At 42.1% G+C, this 17,693-nt stretch overlaps 1 protein-coding gene across 5 annotated transcripts in view; it reads right to left on the reverse strand.

Annotated features, from left to right (window-relative positions):
• Positions 1-6,825: 6,825 nt before the first annotated feature.
• The window catches only part of kazn (kazrin, periplakin interacting protein), a 117,015-nt gene continuing 106,147 nt past the window's right edge, over positions 6,826-17,693 (reverse strand). For 3 of the 5 annotated variants that reach the window (XM_022741652.1, XM_022741656.1, XM_022741657.1), the window contains 6 exons: positions 11,665-11,801; positions 10,861-11,031; positions 10,342-10,425; positions 9,021-9,210; positions 7,499-7,635; positions 6,826-7,115 (listed from right to left, as the gene is read on the reverse strand). In XM_022741652.1, the coding sequence (XP_022597373.1) occupies positions 6,945-7,115; positions 7,499-7,635; positions 9,021-9,210; positions 10,342-10,425; positions 10,861-11,031; positions 11,665-11,801 (890 nt within the window). In that variant the 3' untranslated portion in view covers positions 6,826-6,944. The remainder of the gene's footprint in view (positions 7,116-7,498; positions 7,636-9,020; positions 9,211-10,341; positions 10,426-10,860; positions 11,032-11,664; positions 11,802-17,693) is intronic. The other 2 variants (XM_022741653.1, XM_022741654.1) reach the window with 2 other exon arrangements.

Genomic DNA, 17,693 nt, shown 5'->3' on the forward strand with positions numbered 1-17,693 from the left:
GTTCAGGCTACCAGGACGGTCAATGTCAGTCGAGCCAGATAACTAAAAGTTATCCTGGGTATGTTGAACTTGCTTCATAGTACAGGCCTCTGATGTAAGTGGTAGGACTTATTTATTGGGCTGAATTGACCTCTCAACCCATTTAACATAGTTGTTCTTAAAGGCAGCAAGACACTTGGGATAGATTACCATCTTATGACAGGGTTAACACAGACAAACACATTCACACATTGAAAAGTTTCCAGATGAAATGACCTACCATTAATCTGTAAGAAGAAACTGGTAAACAGTTGTCACGATAATGAGACTGGTGCACTGATCAAAACTGTATGTCTAGATAGATACTTTATTTATCCCCTAGGGGAAATTCATGTTCATTCATTCTATCTCTATAAGATGCTCACACTACATTCTGTATCTGTTGTTACTATATATCACCAACAGATGGCTCTCTTACTCTACCACATAATGTACAGTTTATACAAGAAATCCTCTGTGTCCCTTCCTCACCCTCTACCGTTCTCAGCATCCCTGTAATCCTCGATGGCCAGGCGGAGCTTCCGCCGATGCATTAAACTGCTGACACCTAAACCCAGCTCCAGGTCTTCATCCGTTAGCCCCAGTAAGACCTGAAACATGTCAAAGTAGTGTTTAAAGCAACTAAAACCACACAGCCAAAGTGTCTTACACACAAATGTCAAAATAATGGATTTAATACGACAACTTGGTTATTCTACACATTTGCACATGAGCCCACCTGCACCATGTCAGTGGTTTTCCTACCTTGCCACTCTTGACGTTTTCTGAGCAGGTGCGGATGTACATGGGCATTGCCATGACAACCTCCAGCCAGGCCTGCACAGTGCCTGCCCTCCACTGAGACATGGGTGTACTCCTGGCCAGCTCCACCTGTTGAAGGCGGTCCAGCTGGTCCTCCGACCCATCTGACAGGCTGAGGCGGGTGGGGCTGGATAGGCTATCTGAGTCTGGGTGGGTGGTTGGGTGGGGGGGAGGGGGGGAGGGGACATGTGGGTGATGTAGTTGAGGTTGTGAGTGAAAGCAGAGGTGGCAGTGGGTATAGTGAGCAATGAAAAAGCAAAATGTTAATTCAAACATACCACAACAAATTAAACTCAGTTTAACATAAAATCAGCGGCATGGGGGAGAGGAACTAGATGTAAGTAATTTTCTTCAAAACAAACATGCTTTTCACAACATCCTAAGCTTTTGGCTGCATTACAACAAGCCAAACGTTTGCCAGCGATGCAGTAAACAAAGTTGCAGCTTTTATAAGCAAGAAGACTTAAGAAGTCAATTAAAGAGGCAGCTGTTGGAGCTGCTGGACCAACATGACTCATCTGCCTAAATTACCCTGCAGGAATGTCTCAATGAAAACAAAACGCCTGATATTAGGACATTTCTCTTACATTCAGAGACATTATGATCACATGAGATCTGCCTCTCATTATTATAATTTACTGTGGGTAAATTCCGCCTTGAGTCCTTTAAATTCTCCTTAAATTATTCCCTCTAATCTATCATTGCTTACCTGTTACGTTACTAGCTTGGGCCAAATATTGGCTGTTTACATTTTTTCATTCAAGTTTCAGTGTCTCAGGGAATCAGGCCAAGAAAATATCGCCAACAACACAGTTCACTTTGGTTCACTGAGGGACATGTCTCTGTCTTTACCAGCAGGTGGCAATGTAGCACCAGCTTGGGCCTCTGCAGTGGGTACAGTGTCATGTGTTGCTTTCAGTATTGAACCTATTATCATTTATGATAATTGGGACATATCCATGTGTGGGGGTGTGGCTCATCAGCTCGAGTTGCAAGGTCTTGTTTGGTCACTGAAATAAAGGGAGAATGCCCAAAGTACACTTAGTCCTGTCTGTGCAGCCACGCTGACAACAGTATAACAGCTGTAGGCTACATGTCCACCAAATGAGAAGGATAGCAACTGGCTGGTAAAGGAAAGTCACACGTCAAGCAGCGACACAGACAACAAGAGTTTTTCTGTTTGATAATAAAATGACATACAGTACCTCAAAGTTACCTGCCACCTGTCTCGTCTAATACTCCCTGAAAGCCACTGCATCGGTACAAACACTGGACTGCTCTCGATGCAGTCCTCTGTACACTGTGGCTCACCCACTGCCTCTACATGGTCTAAAACTGAAAGGACTCCTGGGAAGCTAATGAGCCTTGGAAAAAAGCGTCCACCTGAGAGCTCAGTCATAAAGGACGGTCACAGAATCTTTGTCCTTCTTGTTGGCCCTCTCCAAAACATCCATTTTACTTCAACTGTTATTTCAGTGGAAAAATAAAGATGTGAGATTGAATGATGCCTGAAGCGTCCAACCTTAAAAACACACACACACACACATACACGCACACACACACACACACACACAATCTCTCTCTATCTCTTATGATTTTTTTCTGTCTTTCTTTACCACTGTATATTTACTCAAAAATAAATTCATGACTGATTGTAAGTCTGAATAAACAGATTTTTATTAAACTTGACTTCAAGCTGGATGCTTTTATGTGCTCTCCTAAGAGCAATGCATAAATTGAACGTACATTTCTAAGTGCCCCTCTGAGAGCAATTCATATTAAGATGAATAAATCTGGTTTTGGGCCAGAAATGCAGTCTTAGACACACTCCAGATGCAAGGTCTTTCTCTTGCACTCCAGAGAGTCCTAACAAAGGCATGCCACATTAACAACTGCAGAATTGACTGTCTGACACCCAGTTGAAGGCCAAGCTGTTGGAGACTGGACTTGGTGTGACCTGATAGTTTAGGTTCTCCTGTGGGGCTGACATATGTATTTTTAAAACCCACTAAAAGTGGCGTGGGTCAGAAGAGCATCAGTTACACCTACAGTATGTGGTTGTGTTACCGTGAAGAGTTTCGTGTCCTCTGTCGTAGGCCATGAGTGTTAAGTATGTTTTGTAAACAGTGATTCTGTCCCTTTGTATGCACAGAACAGCAGTATGTACACTTTGCATGAGACTGTTTTGTGTGAACAATCAGTCCTTAAACATGCTCCTCAGTAGCTGGTCTAATGGAACTCATTGCTAAATCACAGCAGTATTTCTGATGTGATCTCACACTTCAGATGAGACATGGATGAAATGGAGGAGAATGTAGTGTTATGCACCAAGATGCGCGTTATACATTTGTATGCATTCTTGCAATAAAAGTGGTTTACAATTGAATCGATCCAGATGGACAAAAGTTACAGTTACACTTAAGGTGGCTCACAAGTGCCCAGGGTTGTTATATAGTAGCTAACTAAATGAGAGTAAAGTGCCTTAAAGTTAAAGTTCGAAAATTCACTTTCTTGCTGAGGGTTAGAGTCGCTCTTGTCTGTATGCTAAATATGTAGCTACATCCAGTCTGCCACCAGTCTGTGTAAAGCTACGCTAACCAGCTGCTGGCTGTAGCACTGTATTTAGCTCATAGACATGAAAGTGGTATCAACTCTTGACAAGAAAGCAAATGAGCATATTTGCCAAAATGTGAAACTCCGGTAACTACTAAATTCAAATTGTTGAGACATTTGGTAAACATGAGAATTGGTTAAGTTTATCTGTCGGCCGCCTACTTCTTAGAAAATTCCAGGAAGAGACTTCAGTTCAGCAGGATGTTGTTGGAGTAATATCAATAAACAAAAAAAAAAAAAACACTTGTTGTTGCTCTTGATAAACACATCATATACTGTAGCACTCAACTGGTTTTGGACGGTTTGCATCAGAATTAGATTGAACTTGAAGAAGTGCTTAGTTCCAAGGTCATCTTGTGATGTAGAAGGCATCTGCAAACACAGTTTGCAACCCAGCACAATTCATTTTTAAAGCAATTGGAACTGATGTACCTTGGTCTTACTGAGTCTGATTGATTACTTCTTGGGTCACTTCACTGTGTTGAGAGTCCAGTGGAGGGCAGACAAGAGGGGTCAGTGTTAGAGGTCAGGGGTCAAATCAAAGCAGAACATTATTGACACCATGTGCTGACACATATGAGTTCTGTTCCAACATTCTGACATGGCTTCCTTTCCCTTCTCCTCTGTTTTTCTTACTATTGATTTCGATATAATAAAAGAGGGAGAAATGCTTTCAGGTTGAATAAGGAGTTGAAAATGGGGAAAAAGAGGAAAGGAGGCCATTTGGAAGCTTTTGGGATGCAGTCCTCTCACAGATGGACTTGCAGCGCTGAGGGAAGCTAACGAATATGTTAAAAATGGCAGCCCCCCCAGCATAAAGGGACGAATCAGGATTAGAGCCATACCACAACAAATGAACACATACGCACACAAACATTAACACAGGGAAAGAGAGGACAGCCACATGGAAATTTAACGTTATTTATTTTATTTTAAAATAATCTTATTTTTCTCATTTAGTTGTTTTGAGCGTAATTTTGTTGCCATGCCTTTAAAAGTTTGCTACTAGCCATGTCTAAACATCTTAGGACCTCATAAAAGAAGTCCTCCAATGAGGTCTACATCTTTGACTTTAAATAAAACTCTTTAATAATAATATTAATTTCATTTCTGTAATGTTATCTCATTTACAAAAAGTAAAATATTTGTGGAAAATAAAAAAAACAGAGACCATGGCTCAAAACATAAAATGATACAATGTTTTTCATTTGATATGTTCCGTCCCCATCAGCAGAGGATCATAAAGGTGAGTTACATGAAAAATAAAAATAGCCTAGATTTTCATACATTTCATTGAATGTTTAATGAGATAAAGTAGTTGAGCTGTTGTTCTTATACATACAATTTAATACGTGATGACTTATATTTGAATTACCTCAGTGATTCACCTCTAAATCCAATATCTGCGAGCGCAAATGTAGGACGAGCTAAGGGTTAAATGATAATCCCCTCACTGCTTACACGGGCGCTCTTTTTGACAAGCATTGTGGTTAAATACAGCTCCACTGTAATCTGTGACTCTATAGTGTTTCAGGTGAGACTGACAAATACCCAGTGTTAGTTTAATATCAGGGAGAGAAAAGATTTCCTGGGGGGGCAGTGCAGACTCCAGCTCAATCCAACGAAAAGATGAAAATAATCCAATGTCTGTAGCCATTCTTTTGCTTGAAGAAATGCTATTAACCTTTGGCACCAAGTTAATTGCTTTTTTTTTGCAGCAATGGCCTGAACTCTGCAACGGGATTTTTTTTTTTTTTTTTTTTTGAGTTCATGGGATCATGGGAGAAGGTATGCATTTGCTTCAGTTAGATTAGCCTGCTGAAATCTGATTTTTAACCTTCACAATGGGCACTCATTATTGTTATAGTAGTTCACTGAATGTCTGCTCCATGCTCAGGCTTCTAAACCGAAGCTGGTAAAATGACCTAATTCCTGAGGTTTGGAAAAGCCTTAACAATCAGTCTAATATCTACTATGTTTGTATAATTCATGTTTATGCTATCACTTATTTTGAGATAAGAGCTATTTTTTTTTTTTTTACACTAACTTTTCACAGAATAATTATACTCCCAAGAGCCTTTTTAAGTCTTAACAAAACGACAGCTACAAGCTACTGTAAGATCCTACAGACAGAAAATGGTATAAAGCCTCATGAATAAGTAGAATAATTATTTTATCATTCAAAGTGTAGCGCTGGGTTTTCTTTGTGACTGTTGACTTTGCCGACCTTCACTAGTTCAAGTGTAATTTTGCATGAAGAGCCTTGTAGGTGCAGATGAAAACATTCTACGTTTAGTTTGCGATGTTGAGCTCTTGAATGTTAATCAGAGCACTTTCTGACTAACAGAGGGTCAAGTTTGCAAATCTAATCACTTCATTTAAAATGGAGGAAATCATGAATGAACATCATGAAATCAGTAACTGACCTCTCTTTTTTTTTTTTTTTAAACAGACATTTTATCACCTTCTCGACAACATACCCAGAAAAAGACATTTGTGTTTAGTAGGGTTTTGTTCAACATGCATTTGGGGACTGGGGCTATGTGCATGCATGTCACACATGTACCTTGGTCATGTACCTTCTATCATAACAGATAGAAAACACATTTCTTACATTTCCTGTTTGGCGTAATGTTGCTGTGGAACAAACTGTTCTGCATAGAAAGTTCATTCCTCGCTTAGCAACGTCTTTGAAGTCTCATTTGAGAAAACATCAAGAAGTGCCTCTGCACAGTTTTCTTGGCGGTTGAGGGATGTGTTGTACGACCGAATTGGAGGTGGATTTGAGGAGTCTGCATGTTGCCTACAGGAAACTGTTCTCATCATGGCAGTGTGGAAGGAGGGGGATGGACCAAGCAGGACAATAAACAGGGAGGAGTTTAAGTTAAAAGGTAGTGACAGGAGGGGAGTACATGTCAAAAAATAACAAAAGGCATTCAGGACAAGGAGACATTTACACGCACAAAGTGCACATCAACTGTTGTTATTTACAAGTACAGCAGTCCTTCAAGTTTCCAGTTGAGTGAAAACAAAAAGTCAAAATGTAAAGAACAATTAAAAGATCCGATAACAGCCATTTTGGAGGGCAGATACAATAGAACACATCCACGTGGTCGCTGTGTCACACTGTTCACTCTATTTACAGGACTGTACATACATACAGGTGCAATTTGCTCGTTAAGGTTTACACTTCAGCGAAGCAAGACGCGCCTCCGGCTTCTGACATGGCCACTGACCATGGACGACACACACATGCACACACTCTCACACACACGCACACAAAAGTATGCATGCGTGTGAGGCTGCACAGACACAAACAAACACCCATCCTCTCACACACACAACACACACACACATGCATGCACGCACGCACGCACGCACGCACGCACGCACGCACGCACGCGCACACACACACACACACGTCAAAACAATTATGTCTTCTGATAATTGCCATAATGGCTCTCCAGCTGGTTCGCTCGGACATGTGTGCTTTACCAGTCTGCATCTTCCTCTATGTAATAATCAGGTGTTGAAGTACCATCAAACAAACCAGGGTCGAGGGACTTGCGCTGCTTTCCCCGGGCGAAGACACGCGACAAAGAGCCCAGCCCCATCTTCTCTTTCTTCTTCTTACGCTTCGCCTCCTCCAGATCTTCTAGGGACTGAAGGAAGAAAGAGATAGAGAGAGAGCAGAGGGAAGAAGAGGATGAAGAGATGGGCAAACTAACAGAGATGCAAGAGCAGAGAAGTCAGTGAAGGTGTGCAGAGTGGCCGATAAAGACCAGGAAAGATAAAGATCATGACACAAAGGGGAAGTGATGCTTGACATGCTGCCAGGCATGCACTTATTCAACAACCACGACTGGTTTTCACATAAATTCAAGTCACAGCTGCAGAGTGAGTACACGACAGACTCTGTGGGGCAAACACAAATTCAGCCAGAACGATGGTGGAGAGAAACGACAGCGGCCAGGCAGCAGGACAGTCAGCAGTTACCACAACGGAGGTGATTACTTGGGAGGGTGTAGTGGTGGGCAGCTCTTACATTGCAGAGGGAGTGAGTCCGATGACGTGGTGAGTTGATGTCGCTGGGTGTGGATGACCGGTCTCCCTCCACCGCTGAGGCGTCGGAGATGATGGAGGGCTGGCGCGAGTGGCATGGGCTCACCCGCACGGCAGCCACTAAACGGGACAAGAGGGAAAAGAGAACAGGCTTGTTTTCTTTGGGGTGTGTTTGGGCACCAAAAGTAGTGAACAGGGAAAATCTGATTCCTCCCAGCAACGCCGCAACACCCTTAAATAAAAATATATTTTAAGAAGTCCCTAAGCAATAGCCTGAAATTATTTGCAATCATCTGCAGTTGCTAAGCAACAGTGAAAACAGCTTCACAGTAGAACGAGTGTGTGTGTACCAGTGAGACTGATACATACAGCAACCAATTGCACAGCAATTTGGGAGTTCGTGACTGTTCACACGTTTTCAGTGTTTTTTTTTTGTCTTTGTCTGCTTCTTTCTCCAGATGCCACCAATTAGTGAGCAGGCTGTTTGAACCTGTGGAGGACTGAGATGAACTTCTCCTATTGTGGCTGCAAGGCTTATTTGTGAAGAACTTGGGAAGTGCCATTAGTCCACTTCTTGCTCTCAAGAGTGATTATGTTTAGTTCCATTTCTCTGGAAGTTTAGGATTAACCTCTCAGGGTGGCTGTGGACACTTCACAATTCAAGCGTTTATTTTGCAGAGTGAAATTTTGCAATCATAACAAAACCTTGAGTCGGCTGTTATTCTATAATGATAACAATTACTATCGGTTGATGATAATGTTGGTAAGGCTTTTGTTAAATGTAGGTTGCTGACCTATGCTACCTCACAATGTGTGGACATATCTGCAGCTGACACGCACCACATGCCGCTTAATAGTGACTGACATTCATTTGAATTTTCGAAAACATCACTCCCTTTTATATCAGGGGGGGGGGACACGTAAGATGCCATAGACAGTGCCGCTTCTCCTCCTCTGTCTGTGGTGTATATCTGTACGAGTTAAATGGAGAACCTACAGGGGTAAATGTTGTGAGGGGCCTGAAAAGTAGAGGAGTAGAAAGATAACAAAAATGACAACAACAAAAAAAAAAGTTTCCCTTAGAAACTGGGTCAAGTTATAAGTTACTGCAGCAGTGCAGAGAAAATGTATGATTCCACTTACTTCTCTCTTTTTGTAAAGACTCTTTTAAAAGGAAAGAAACAGAACTTGACACCCAACTGATTCTCAGCTGCCACCCATTCTCAAATCCAGAGCGAACAATTGTGTGCAGCAAAGACAAATGGAAGCTGTAAAGCCAAAAATATGTTCACTGTAACTGCTACATAAAGCGCATGAAATGTCACGACCAGAGCATCATCAGTGGCCAATAATGTGGTCATACTGAGCAGATGGCGCGAGTGAATGTGTGTGAAGCAGCTGGACACGAGCATGCAGAGGGTAAATGATGGTAAAAATCACTGTGTGTGAGTCAGTTCATGTACAGGATGGAGGGTGTGGCAGTATGTGTGCTCATGTCGTCCTACCTTGCCTGTCAGTGGGATGCCCTGTGTGGACATAGAGGGTCTGCTGACTCTGTCTGATGGCAGCAGTCAGGGGGAGGTCAGCCTGCATCACCCACTCCTGGTTGTTGCCGTTGACAACCGTCTCCGTGGGCATGGCCAGAGAGTGACGCTTGGGCACGTCCTTGGTCAGGGTGGCTAGTGACTGTTTGGCCTTAAGAAGGTAGATAGACAGCTGGAGTCAGGAAGAGAGCAAACCCACAACAAGCAACAACCCTGGAGAAAAAATCCTACTATTTTTTTTTTTTTTTGCTGTTTCTGGTTTGTGAGTGAGTTGGTGTTCGCGTCACTGTTATTCTTGTTTTTATTTAAGCATATGTTGTTTGTGTGTGCACATGTGCATGTTAAGTTAGGTATCCAGAATCCTACTAAACATGCAGATGTGTGACTTCTCCCCTGGGCTCCTCATGTGGTTGTTGTCTCATGAAAAATGCAGCTGTGTTCACATTACTCTTTTCTTGTGTGAAATCTCTCGCTACAGCTCCTCAGAGCGCTGAGGAAAAAGAAATGGACAGAATATCTGGAGGAGGTGTTTGCTGTTTTCATCTTTTCAGGGGTGGAAGTTAGAGGTTGGTGGCATGTAAAAATGGAGAAACGGGAAATAATGAGGCTTTTCTTTAAGTTTAATGAATACATTTGCTCTGTGGAGCTTCGCCACAAAGCACAAGTCACTGCCTTTTAGCAGGAACGACAATGAGCTCCTGGATCCTTGAGAGATGTGTTTGTGAATGTGTACTTTGTGTCTATCAAAAGATTTATTTTCTTTGTGTGTACGTTTTCTGGTTAACCCTGACTCGTTGGTGTTTTACAGATGCTTGAAATCTTGTTATTCTGCGACTTATATCATCATGCCAAGCGACGGCAGGCTGCAAATCAACACCAGCACAATCAGCTTCATTGCAATCATCTCTCCCTGGTCAAACGATTCTCAATCACAGCCTTTGACATGCAAAACAGAATTAAAATCACAAACCTTTGCAGAAACCATTAGTTGTCAGAATATTGACGTGTTTTCCCCCAAGCATTCTTTTATTTTTTTTTTTGTCAACTAGAGCTAAAACACATTCAGATCAATCACAGCAGGAATCCATGGGGTCACCAATGTTAGGATCACTGGGTGAGGGACTCCGTGAGGGACGGCTGAGGGTTAGTCAGTCACGTGCAGCTGAGGAAGGGGCTTTCCAAGACGACAATTAGGTCACAAATAGGAGAGATTTCCAAGGAGTGGGAGGGTCAAGAAAGGTCAAGTTTTAAAGTTGGAGGGGGGGTGGGGGGCCCGTCTTACCGCCATGACCCTAGAAGAGTAGTCCCTGTCCGCAAGCCGCTCAAACACCCGGAACTCCATTCTCTGATTGACACAGTTACTCATCTGGGGGGGTTGGAGACATGAGGGATGGCTATACTGTATGTTCAAAAGCTTTCTGCGTTTGATTAAAAGCAATACACCCAAAATAGTGCATAGTCACAGACAGATGTAGCGTATACCCGTGAAACAGTAGTGAATTTGTGCTTTCTTATCTATCATTTGTATTGTTTGTAGTAAATATCTTTTCCTTGTTCCTGTCAGTAGTTTCAACACTTGTGATGAATATGTGTCTGAGCCATGATAACTGTACTCTGGTACAATTCAGTATAAATTCAGTATGGTTCTATCTTTCTGACCGTCCTGCTGTGTTTTCTATTGGCAACTATATTTCAAAGGAATATCAAACTCAACAACCTTAAAGAAAGATATAAAAGTTTTTTGTTTTTTTTTAAAAAGCATTATAGAGGCGCTGTCAATCCGTCTGTCTTTCTGTCTCACCATGGCCAGTTCAGCTTCCAGCTCCTTGATGCGGTTCTCCTTGAGGTCGAGCTGAGAGCGCAGCATCCCCGTATGCTCTGTGGCTTCCTTGGTCTGCCGCCGCAGGTCCCACTTCTCTCTCTCCAACAGGTCCTTCTCCTTGGCCAGTGCCTTCACCGCATCCTCGCTCTCCTAGTACACACAGAGATCCTGATGGCTTGGCTCACATATCAAGCACTATTGAAAAACAAACTTCCAGGGGAAGACGAAAGTCTAAATTACTTTTTGAAATGATTTCATCTCCCTGAGTTCATCTCAGAGGGAAAAACTAAAGCATTCAATGCATTGGTGAATTTTTCGGTAAAGAAGAAAAACACATTATTAGAGTGGAACAGGTTAACAACATTACAAATACCTGAACATGTTATATTGATCTTTCCAATAGAAACGTCTCATACTGTGGCAGTAGCAATGTAATCATCCTCACAGTCACACAAACATTTAACCTGTCAATATACAAAAAGTAGTGTGTATGCAAAGGAATTCATAGCATGTTCATATGCAGAGAGATCGTCTGTTGTGCAGTGTCCAGTACACACATCCATAAATATTCTCATCCGCAGCATGCTCACACATTTGGCATGAAAGTATGATTCCAAGAAGCAACACCACTGTAACTGATTTACAAAAAAAAAAATAAAAATTTGGTTCTGTTGTTTCGTGGACGTCAACATTTTTGTGCTATGAGAAAGGAGACTCTCTGTAATGATGTTTTAGTGCATGCACTCGTGTGTAGCCTATATCGTCAGAACATGGCTGCCATACTTTTCTGTGCTGCTCATAGTTGCGTATGAAGTCGCGGAGCTGCTCCTCCCGGCTCTCCAGTGTGGCATAAAGCTGCTGCATCTGGTTCACCAGGTCTGCTTTCTCTGCCTTCAGACGCTTACGGTCCGACTTCATGGCTGCAAGAAAGGATGAAAGAGAGAGAGAAAGAGAGAGAGAGGGGTTGTTAGCTAGCATCAGAGACCACAGAGACCTGCGTTTTAAAATGTCTGTGTTGGTGGGTGTGTGTGTGTGTGTGTGTGTGTGTGTGTGTGTGTGCATGTATGGCAGAAACAGAGCATGTTGTTGTGTGTGAAAATGCATACACATACCAATAAAGGGGAAAATAAGGAGGGTGTAAGTAGCTGATTGTTGGTGGGATAAATTCTTTAAATTGCCAGAAAAAATAGAACCTGAACAGTTGAGTTGTTTATCATAATTGAGAGAAAGAAATCATGTGTACATCTGCGCTGCCTTCCCAGGTTTTTTTAAAAGGAGCGATTTTAGCAAGTGAAATTTATTATGACATTTGCTAGGCTCTCTCAAAATGACAGTCTGGTGTTTTTTTGTTTCGTCAAAACACTTCAGCATACAGAAATACAAATTAACTGCAGAAATGTAAATAAAATATGAAATTCATTTAAAGGGGGCACACACACAGACCTCGTTCTGGTCTGCTAACATGCTTTGAGCTGATTCATATACAGTGTTTCTTATTTCTGATGATATACACTATAGGTTACTGTATTAACTGGTTTGTCCTAAAGGCCAACATGGGGTTTTAAAATACATCAAATGCAGTCTTTCTGAATCTAAATACGAACAAAAACTTGGCAGTATGTGTTGTCCTCAAGTCCGCATTGTAGCAGTTTCTTCATGCATAGTAAGTAGGTTATTAAGCACCTTCAGATAAGAGGCGTTTTAAGTAAAAACATTAAATGCACCTGCTGTTGCTGGTCTGATGTGGCGTGACTGCGTGTTGATAAAGAAGTGAATCACACATGAACCCTCCTGTCAATCTCCTCCCCGCTGCTGGCTTCGTTAGAGGCTGGGTCTCTCTTTTCATCTATCTCTCTGCCACACACTCTCTCTAATCCTCTGGCACTTCACCCACGCATCACGATAAAGAATATGGTTCAGTGTGGTTATTCAGAGAAGCTCTAATTTTCTCAAAGACAACATCCCCCTTTTCTCTCCTCTGCATCTGCCTCTTCTCTTGCTTTTTCTTGAGCTTCTCTCCCTCCTCATGCGAGGCCGTTTTCCAGACATCTGCTTAAAGCTGAATTTCCCTCCAGCTATATCACACTGACAATATATGTTTTATTTACATTTTGTGTATTCACACTGTGTCTGTCCACCTTTGTCTTTTTCACTTTGACATCTATTTCCTTACAGCACAGCAGCTGTGACTGCTGGATGTTTCCTTACATCACACTGTTTTTTTTTTCCTCTTGATGCTAGTTGTCATGTATTCACCTTTCATTTTCTTCTCTCTGTTTTACCCCTCTGAGCCAGCTGCCTGTCATTAATTAACTTATATCACAGGCTGGTTAATTGCGTGACATTCACAAGTTGTGTCTGGAGAGGATGCTCAGGCAAGTGCACTTTTACAAGGACAGATTCATGCTCTCATTTCCCCTCTTTCATTTCTCTCCTGTCACCGTTTCATATCTCCCCGCTTCACCCATTCTTTGGAGGTGGAATCCCCAAGCCAAAGGGATAAACTGGCTAAACTAGCCGGCGTATGAAGACAAGAAACATCCCTTATTGGCCAAGAGAAACAGGAAACCTCCCAGCACCTGCCTCAGGAAGTGAAATCAAAGCCGTCTTTGAGATGAGCCAAAAACACTGCTGCTGCCTCACATCCTGCACCTGTGACCGTTGGCAACATTGACCCTCCTGGTGTTGGATACAAGAAAGCACTCACTGTGACTCTGTGAAAGGGATCTTTTTATGAAGGCAAATCATGTTTGCACTGTTACTTCCCATTTCAAACCTATGTATAAACACGTTCAATGAAAAAGAATAGTCCTGGGACTCATTGCAGTTACATCACACTAAAATTGGGTGAGATGAAGAAGCACTAGAATGTCTCTCTCTGCTGACAGCCATATTAATGGCTAACATAGTCTGGCTCGGTCCAAGCCTCCAAGAATTATTACCAGATGAAACAAGAGTGAACCACCTGGGAACCGTACAGAGCTGAGGCGAATGTGTGTGGAGCTGGAGGAGGAGGAAGACATGGAGAGGAAGCTACTGGAGAAGCTTCAATATAATAGTGATTTCATGGAGGAATGATACGTGCACAAGCACCTACCTTCTTTCTTGTTCTGCATTCAATGAATATATTTTGCATTTTGAATATTTGTGGACTATTTTTTCGATTATATCTACAGTGGATATCCAGCGTGTGTAAAACGTGAAACAGCGGCTGTCTGTGCAAAACTGTATGTGCCTGCATGCAAATTCAGATACCCCCGCCTGTGCAAGCAGAAGAAGAGCAGATCGGGACTCTTGCAAAACAAACATTCACTATCAAAAGTCCAAGCTACTGTTCCCACATTCCAGTGGTAAAAAACAAAAACACCTGCCTGTGTAACACTCTCGCTACACACTCTCTAAAATCTGCATAAGTGGTTTTTAGCTCACTACACAAAGCCTCTTCTGCTACCAAAGCCCTTGTGCTTTTAAGTAGTTTAATGTGAACATCTACTATTGTAGCGCGCTAAAAGCCTTTGTCTGCTGGGCTCTTTGCTACTGGAGAGCTAAGATTGCCTGCAATGAGTGGGCCAGCTCATTAGATACTAAACAGGAACACTGGACTCCTCAGGGAGATCCCACTGGCTGGATCCAACCCTGTATTGAGATTAAGTTAAAGTAATAGCTTTGCATTTTGGGAATAGACTCACTAGTTACGCAGACGTTCAGGGAAAATCATAAATATATATTGCATTAGGGTAGATATAGATAAACAATTACTGTATGGTGGTCAGGATGACAGCAGGAGGATAGCATAGAAAAACTATGCTTTGTGTTAGCAACATGCTGAGTGTGTATGGACAGTAGAGCAGTAGATTATACTCCAGGAGGGAACATTTCTTTCATGTTTTGATGCTTTTTTCCTGCTGTGAAAATATGTCACCACATGAATCCATTTTGTTGCTGACATGACTTCAAGCTGACCACAGCTGCTGTTGTTTGTAGAGAAGCACACTCCAACTTTTTACAGTTACCTGTAAAGCCTCCGGGGATCATGGTTTGATTCTGAAAGGATGAAACAATCCTCCAACCTGAACGACCACAGAGGTCGTTTGTCTCTACTCTCTGATACGAGCCATAGGAGTGTCTCCTGAAATAGCACCCTTATGGCGGCAGGCATACTGGACCGTCGCTGTCATGGTTACAATAACAAACACCTGGTTAAGCTTATGGAGCGGTCACAGTTTGGTTAGGGTTAGGCTAGGTAAAATGGTAAATCTTGTTGCTCTTCGTACAACACAACCTAACTTCCTCCTTTGCTCCCGCCATAATTACTACAAACAATAAAATGGAACTATGGGTCAAATAAGCTGCTTGCACATGTAGGGTCTTTTTTTTTTTTTAGGGGAGGGCCGTCTCCAGATGATTTGGTGGACTAGCGCCGTCAAATCCATCTAATTCGCTGGTTCACACAGTCTGATCCTATCACTGTGGTATGCTTTTCACATCCCAGGGGGAACTGAGGAGTTGATGTCCATATCATATGCAATTTTTTTTTTTTATGTTTTTCAACAAATGTAATATTGTGTTTAAGCAAAGACTGTGTTCCAAGCAAGCTCTGTTTGTTTTCAGCAACAGACAACAGGATCACAAAGACAGACCCACTTATCAACACCCCTCAGAAAATGATGTTCTTCACATTAGTGAATGAAGCCACTCCACACTGACACTACTCCACATAACTTCAGCCCTAAAGAGAAGGGACAGGCTTTTAGTCGGCTCTTAACATAATTATTTGGGGAGAGAACAAAAGAGACATCAGTTCATTGGAGGGAGTCCATTGTTCATGGTTTGGGGTTTTAAATCTGCCAGCTGAATAATGAAGTAGGAGCCTCAGAGCTGCTCACCTCCTCAGTAAAACAAACTCTGCTTTGGTGCAGTTTAACAGTCTTTAGTGTAGAGCAGCTAATGTGACTCCTGTATCAGACTTCTTTGAAGTCATAGTGATATTCAGACATTTTAATGAGAGTTAATCAACATTTTAACCTCAATCTACAAACGTGACAATGGTATTCGAGCCTTGTTATAGATCTATGCAAAACCTATCCATAAACATTGCTCACTAATAAGTGATCTGCAGAGGTGTTTGTGAATGAGTGTGTGTAAGCTATTTAAACAGCTGCACTGACATCAGCGAATCAAGGGGAGAATCATACATTGATCCAATAACAGCAACTCATTACTCAACTCTCTGTATTCACCAGAAAGGCACCCAGGGAGCCCAGACCTCCGCCTAGGCCAAAGTCAAACAATGGACACCAGGCTTCTGAGAAAAAAAATCGAATTCATAGTAAATGATGAGAATCTGACCCAAAATTTAATGGTTTCTTTCCTGGCCCATGCCCCATTCCTCCACCAGGTTCAGTGCAAATCGGTCCAGTTCCTTTTACGTAATCCTACTGACAAATAAACAGACACGGGTGAAATCATAACCTCCTTGGTGGAGGTAATTAACCGGCGCTGTCATTTGTAGAAAGGCTGAGCCTAATTGTTCTGGTGCAAGCAGTGTAACAACACTGTAACAAGCAAATGCGAAAATGAGAACTGCAAGATAGGTTCTAATACAATGGTACTACTACAATGTCTCTCCGATTACTGAAGTACCTTTGATTACCAGTAGGGGCCACCGTGATCCAAACACGCATTCTCATTTGAGACGATCCAATTAGAATAAATTGGGGTGCATATTGAAAACAAATCTGCCCTCATTACCTATCATGATGAAGCTTCTGCCAAAAATTAGGAAATAAATAGCAGAAAATTTGCGAAAAACACACACCAGCCCTCGGTGATTTTCCCAGGTTTCCAAAATTCAATTGGAGTCTTTCTTTAAAGTTAATTTGTTAAAAAATAAAAGAAAAACTGCTGCAATTACTTTAATGTTATCAGGTGAAGTAGCCTGATGAGATTTGACAGCACTTATGTGTGTGTGTCTGTGTGTATTGGTATTTAAACACCTAGTGAGGGAAGGCCTTGTAGTCAAGGACAGAGCTGCTTTCTGAGTACGGTGTAGCGTGAAATGACACTAAACAGAGCGGGCAGACTGTGCTTTGATGATACATAGCTGTCTGCTGCTTTCATTTGAGCTCTGGATTGACTGGGAGTCCCTCAGTGATAGTAATTACCCAAAGAGGAAATAGCTAATTAAAAAAAGCAGAGAGAGCCAACTATACTTTGAAATTTCATTAAACACAACTTTGATGAGAAAGTCCACATAAGACTCGGGTAAACTTATAAACAATTTTGGACAGCAGTCCAGCTGTGTTACTATAAACTCCTTCACTTTAGGCTTTGATTGCCAAGGCAGTTTGAGTTCATTGTCATTTGTGTACTTAGAGGTGGGGGGGATGAAATGACTCCAAGCAGTAGCTCTTGGGTTGAGTTGAGTGCCCACAGGCATCATAACAAAACCTGCAATTGTGAGTTGGCAATTACCCACGATTACAATTATAGTTCTAACAGGCTGATGTCTGGCACACAGTGGGAGTGAGCTCAGGCCTTAACATTGAAATGGTGTGGGCATCACACCAAACAAAGGCAGAGGGGGAGACAGAGGAAGAGAAAGTGAGGAAGCAAATGAAGAGTAACCGGAGAGAAAACAGACTGAAAAGTAATGCTCCTCTCTGCGTTCTCCATTTTGTATTCATAGGCAAATCTGCATGTAATTTAGCCCCAAACCATCTGAACTGAGGTAGGAGTGGCACAGTTTCTGTGAACTATTCCCAAAGTAAACAGGTATCATCTCAAGTGGCAGAGAGCAAAGGAGGGGATGA

This window comes from Seriola dumerili, unplaced genomic scaffold, assembly GCF_002260705.1.
Source record: "Seriola dumerili isolate Sdu_G_001 unplaced genomic scaffold, Sdu_1.0 BDQW01000056.1, whole genome shotgun sequence".
Taxonomy (NCBI): Eukaryota; Metazoa; Chordata; class Actinopteri; order Carangiformes; family Carangidae; genus Seriola; species Seriola dumerili.